The sequence below is a fragment of the Amblyomma americanum genome, chromosome 3, assembly GCF_052857255.1.
Source record: "Amblyomma americanum isolate KBUSLIRL-KWMA chromosome 3, ASM5285725v1, whole genome shotgun sequence".
Lineage (NCBI taxonomy): Eukaryota > Metazoa > Arthropoda > Arachnida > Ixodida > Ixodidae > Amblyomma > Amblyomma americanum.
The window spans coordinates 51,031,290-51,037,602 of NC_135499.1; the positions used below are offsets into that span (position 1 = coordinate 51,031,290).

The window sequence follows — 6,313 nt, forward strand, 5'->3', positions numbered from 1 at the left end:
CCAGGTCAGCACCTTGGCGCGGGCACTTGTCGGCGTCTCCGTGTCGGCAAACAGCTCGCCGGCCGGCGGGAACACCTGCCTCTTGAGCTCAGCGGCTCTACAACTTCCCCCTCAAGAGGATATCTGGGCTATTACCACAGACTAGCCGAAAATATGACAAATGAGACACTGAGTTCATGCAAAAAAAAACGCACCACACAAATACGCTGGGGTACGGGCGTCTTTCACATTGTCCCTCCTCCTTCTCGCCCGTTTCAGTCCCGCAGTCTTGAGTAGGAGTAGGGCAGTTTTCACGGCACCAGCGCGGACACAAAACACAAAAGGAGCACATACACACTGGCTTGCGGGAACGTTCACGTTCGCCGGGGGGCTCAGGCTCGATCTGCTCCCTCCCATGTTACGTTGGGGAGGCGATACAACGCGTCCGCATTCGCATTGTTGGCCCCTTTCCGGTGGGTGATCGCTACGTTGTAGCGCTGCAGTGCGAGAGCCCACCTCGTCAGCTTTGCCCCATGCGGCGTGCACGCGGTCAAATAAGAGGGTTATGGTCGGAGACGACATTTATTTCCGCCCCAAATACCCAGTAGTCAAATTTTTTCAGCGCCCAGATAACGGCGAAAGCCTCGCGCTCGATTGTCGACCACCTTGACTGTGTCGGAGTAAAGCGGTGGCTGGCGAAGGCAGTCGGCCTCTCCCGACCACCATCGTCCATTTGTGCCAGACAGGCGCCAGCTGCGATCTCAGACGCATCTGTGGACAGCCAATAAGGCTTGTTAAGATCCGGAGTGCTCAGCATAGTTGCACGACAGACTGACATTCTCATTTGCTCGAACGCCCGTTGGGCTTCGTCTGACCAAGGGATTGGGTTTCGTACTCCACGCTTCGTGAGAGCTGTCAGTGGTGAGGCGACTTCCGCGTAACCTTTCACGTACTCACGGTAGTATCCGCAAAGCCCAAGAAAGCTACGGAGCTCCTTTCTTGTCGTTGGCGCGTGTATGTCCCGTATAGCGGCGAGTTTGTCAGGGTCTGGTCCGTGCGTGCCTCCTCCCACCACGTGCCCCAAATACCTTATGCGCGCCTGGCCAATCTGACACTTTTGACTACTTACTTTCAGCTTAGCCTCACGTAAAAGACTCATGATTGACTCCAAATGCTCGAGATGCTCTGACCATGACTGCGAAAAGATCGCGACATCGTCAAGGTACGCCGTGGCATACCCTTGGTGCTTGGACAGAAGTACGTTCATCATTCTTTGGAACGTTGCTGCAGCATTTTTTAGTCCGAAAGGCATGACGCGCCAGGCGTACTGGCCGTCATGCGTCACGAAGGCCGTTAAGTGCTGGCTCTCTTGTTCTACCGGAACCTGCCAATAACCGCGTCGTAAATCTACCACAGTGATAAAGTTCGACTTGCCTACTTTCATGATGAGTTCCTGGGCGTGCATCATAGGAAAAGCGTCTGTTTTCGTCCCAGCGTTGAGGGCTCTGCAATCAACACATAGACGGACCGAGCCATCCTTTTTACCCACGCATACCACGGGATGCGCGCAGTCGCTTTCGACTGGGTATATCAGCCCTAGCTCTAATAGCTCCTCCACTTGGCGGCTGACCTCCTTCCTGAGAAGTTCGGGCACTCGATACGGGAAGGCTCGTTTGGGTCTGTAACCGTCCTCGAGCACGATCCGATGGGTTCCCACTTCCGCGATCCCGGGGGTTTCGCTAAACACCTCTGGGTACCTCGCGAAGAGCTCCGCTATTTCGGAACGTTGTTCTTCTTTGAGATGGGCCATTTTTGTTGCTTCAATCGGAGTTCGTCCTTGAATTCCGGCTTCCGCGCAAGGCGCGTACTCTACGTTTCCAAACTCCTCATCTTCATCGAACACTACGCCTACGTGACTGACTCGCGCGTAATATGGCCGGAGCCGGTTGGCATGTACAACAGACGTCTTTCGCGCCCCAGTATCGATGCGGTAAGAATTTTGTCTCTCTCGTCCTACCACTGGGAACGGCCCCAGCCATTTCGGTGAGAGCTTGACGCCACGATCTGTGTCGAACAAAAGCACCTTGTCGCCGACATTGAAGCTCTTAACACGTGTAGCCCTGTTGTATGCCTGAGCGTAGCTACCTTGGCGAGCGGTAGCCGTTAGTCCTGCTACCTCAGCCGCTATCTCCATCTGTTCGCGAAGCTGCTGAAGGTATTTCGCGGGCGCCTCTCTGAGTGTACTTGAGACCCGTATCTCACCCGTCCACGTGCGCTGCAGGATCGCGAGCGGTCCGGTCGGATTCCTGCCGTAAAGCAAACGAAACGGGGCCACGCCTGTTGTGTCGTGGGGGACCTCCCTGTATGCCCACAGCACGAATGGGATTAGTTTGTCCCAGTTTTTGGCGTCCTTTCCCATAACATGAAATATCATGTTCTTGAGTACGCGGTTCCACCTCTCGACGGTCCCGTTGCTCTCTGGATGTTCCGGCGTAGAAAAGCGGGGCGAACATCCCAGCCTAGCGAGTAACGCCTGTGTGAGCTGCGAGGTAAAGTTTGTTCCCTGATCGCTACATATGACCTCGGGTACACCTGTGCGACTAAACACTGTCAGCAACGCGTCGCACGTCGCTCTTGCTGTTAGTGAACGCAAGCAAATCACTTCAGGCCATCGCGTACATAGGTCCACCAGGAAATGTGCATACTTGTGCCCTCGCGCGGAAGGCACGTCAATCGGCCCTATTATATCAACGTTAACCACCTGGAACGGGTGTTCCGGCCTAGTGAGGGGAGTGATAGGCACCCTATCTCGGATCGACCTGTCTGATCGGATTTGGCACCCGTGACATGTTTTACAGTGCTGATTCACTTCCTGTTCGAGGCCAGGCCAATAAAAGCTGTATTTTATCCTTGCCCTTGTTTTCCTGGCCCCGAGATGGCCTCCCCACAGGGACTCATGCGCCAGCAGCAGTACCTCCTGACGTCTTTCGCAGGGCAACACCAACTGCTTAACCCTGGCACCAGCGATCGTGTCCCAGTGGTACAGCAGTCCCTCCGATATGAACATGCCCCCCTTTCCGGATTTCGCGTCAGACGAAGCCTTTCGGAGACTTTCGTCGCTCACATGCGCTGCACGAAATTTCTCCCGCTGGCTGAGAGTCTGCGGTGCGTCCGTCACTTCCTCATCCCGAAATTCGGCCGGCGGGGCTTCCGCACTTGTTTCAAGTATAGTCGCCTCAGATACCGTTTCGTTTCCTGTACCAAACTCGCTACCGGGCTGGCCAATTGTCGCGTCAGATTTAGGGGTCTCAGCAAAGACTGTCACTGCTTCACCCTGGCTGCCTTGTGATAACAGCTCCCAGTCTTCTTTAGACAGAAGACAGTCCACTCCTTCGGCGAGCTTATTGGTCAGTGCACAAATAATCCGCACTTTTTGCGGCTCTAACAGTAACGCGGACGACCTCAGACCGATGGGGAGACTTACTAATTTTGCTTCGATTGTGTTTCCGAAGGCTGCCACTAACCTAATGTTGCCCGTTGTTTCACGATACGTGTTCGGCACGAGGTCCTCCCTCACAACGGTGACCTCGCTGCCGGTATCCAGTATGGCCACGGTGGGTACGCCAGCGCAGTCCAGCTGCACTTGTTGCAGCCTGGACTTTCGTATTTCCTCTCGCTGAGGCACCTTGATTTCTGCGACCAAAACGTTCACCAAGTGACTCGCCGGGGCGTCCCTGACAGTCCCTGAGTCTGCTATTGTCACCGCGTTTGCCCGGGCGTCTCTACGGTTATCGTCTTTCTTTTGAATGACTCGCGGGCAGTCTTTAGCGAGATGACCTGCAGCTCGACATACGTAGCATGTGGGCTGCCGTTTCCCGTCGTGTGCAGCCCGTGATGGGGCCAGCGACGCGCTGCGTGGCCCAGCCTGTTCTTTGCTTGCTGGCTGTGCGCTCGCCTGTCTCACTGCGCGGTTCTTTCCTTTCGCCTGCTCGAAAGTTTGCATCGCCCGCGCAACCTCATCTGGCCTAAGCCATTTCTCGCCCTCGCGTAAGCGAATGTGCTCAAGGCCTTCCGCACTAAGGCTCGCCTTCATTCGGTCAGCTACTATGAGCGAAACCACTTCCTCCTTGGAGCTCGCTTGTCTTGAACGGAGGTAATACTCGAAATAGGTTTTTACCCTTGATGCGAACTGTGCCCATGTTTCATCCTTCCGTTTAGACGCTCCTTCGAACCTCTCTAAATACTCGGGCGGGCTTAGCTGAAGCTCACTCAAGACCACCGCCTTCACCGCCTCGTAATCACGGCACGCTTCGTCTCCCAGTCCACGCAACAAGTACCTCACCCGCTCCGTTAGAGTCGGAATAATCAAGTGCACCCTACTGGAATCGGGGACGTTGTAAGTCGCAAACATCCGTTCGACTTCATCAAACCACATAGGTACATCTGAGTCGGCTGGCAGCCTTAGTCCCTTAAGGACTTTAGCACACTGAGTGGTCGGGTCCAGGCCTGTCTGCCGCTGCCCGCTCCCATCCGAGACAGGTGGGGACTGCCTGGCACCCCCAAACTCCAGTTCAGCCCTCCTCATCGCTATGCGCTCCTCTGCCTCCAGTTTGAGTCTTTGCAGCTCAAAATCTAGCTCTAGGCGCCGCAAAGCATAAGAATCCGGTTCTATATCAGCAGCTACCCCGGGGAGCTCACCGCCTGTCTCGACTTGAGCTGTCCCTCCCGGGGGCGCTCTGCTTTCCCCTAGGTTAGATGTTTCATCTGTGGATGTTTTCGGTGTCATGCCGCTCTCCTCTGTCTCACTGTCCGCCGTGCTCGCCATCATGCCCCGCGTCCTAACCATACACCCCTTTAAATTCGAGCCGAGAGACCTCTAGCGAATCGTAAGAAATCCCGCTCACCAGTGTTGCGTCGACGCTCGCTCCCGTCGGTGCGCTCTGCTGCTCCCTGCCGTGAAGCCACTCCCTGCAGGCCGCTTGGGACGACTGTACCCCGAAGGTCCCTGGGTCCCAGTGCCTCTGAAGCTCCGCTGTCACGCAGTTCCGCTGTCGCTGACGGTCCGTCGAGCGCTGTCTTCCGGTGTTCAGGACCCGACACCTCTGGGTCTTCGCTCGAGCCGGATGCGATGGCTGCCAATCCTGTCGGCTGCGCCAGTTGAGGTTCTTTTCTTCCTCGCTTGCTGTTGCGTAGCGAGGTCAGGCCGTCTCGTTGTCGTTACGGCCCGGAATTCTGATTGGCAGTTGATCGAAGGAGGATGACGATTTTCGCCTTTGGACGAACAAACAAAACTTTATACAGGTGAGATTAGAGTAACATGGATGATAGAGTTTAGACAGAACAGGACAAAGGGAGATCAACAACAGAGTGGAGCCGCCAGAGCTCTCCCTGTCAAAAGCTCCTGGCGAGAACCCCTAGCTTCCCGCCAACATCGTCTCTTAACCCCTCAGCTCATCGCTGATTGGGTCGTAGAAGTCGCCAATAGCTGGGCATTTAGGCGGGCACACCGTGCTTCCAGCGAGACCCACGTGACCCACAAAAGAAAGCACAAAACAAGAAAAGCAAGCGCAGTCGTACACAGCACCTTCCCCTCAGGAAGTCGGACTGCGCTGACAATTCGAGGCAGGCACATCAGCACACTCACAGAACTGTCATTTGTCCCCTTTTCCTGGGAACGGCGTCGGCCAGCAGAGACATAACGAATGGCCAATAGATGGGTCGTCCCGTCGCCAGCGTTGTCTGCAAGTTCGGGGCCGTGTGCGTAATCGAGGTGCTCATCTCTCTTCGCCGCTCGTGCTCCCGGCTTGCCGCGCGTCGCCCAGAAGCGGCGCCGCTCGCTCCCACGGTGAATACGCGGGGTCGGCACCGCCGCCCGCGCAAAGAAAAGAAAGGGAGCGTTTCCCGGAACGCGCTGCGGGGGAAAGGGTCGTTTATGGGACGACACATGCCGCCGCGCTATCACCCAGTAACGAGTACCAGGCCAGCACCTTGGCGCGGGCACTTGTCGGCGTTTCCGTGTCGGCAAACAGCTCACCGGCCGGAGGGAACACCTGCCTCTTGAGCTCAGCGGCTCTACAGGGCACATCCTTGAATTCTCACTGCCGTTATTCCCCCTTATTTTACAGGAGGTTTTAAGGAGAAATAATGTACAGTCACTGATGAAATGCTTCTTAATTTATGCGCGTTGGACAGTAACGATAGAACGATGTAATGGTATATTCTCGAGCGATTATTTTAAGGGAGAGTGTGTTCGTTTGATGTAGTACAGTTTGCAGCGCCCTTACTTCAGAATTAGGTGCCTTTCCTCGCTCCGCCTGTCAGCATTAAGGATTAT

The 6,313-nt window shown here is 55.5% G+C and overlaps 1 protein-coding gene across 1 annotated transcript; it reads right to left on the reverse strand.

Moving 5' to 3' along the window:
- Positions 1 to 371: 371 nt before the first annotated feature.
- Positions 372 to 5,168, reverse strand: LOC144123719 (uncharacterized). The gene is given in 3 exon segments (XM_077656494.1): positions 372 to 538; positions 541 to 1,026; positions 2,455 to 5,168. Coding segments are annotated over 3 exon segments (3,024 nt in total). The 5' UTR covers positions 4,826 to 5,168.
- Between the last annotated feature and the right edge of the window lie 1,145 nt (positions 5,169 to 6,313).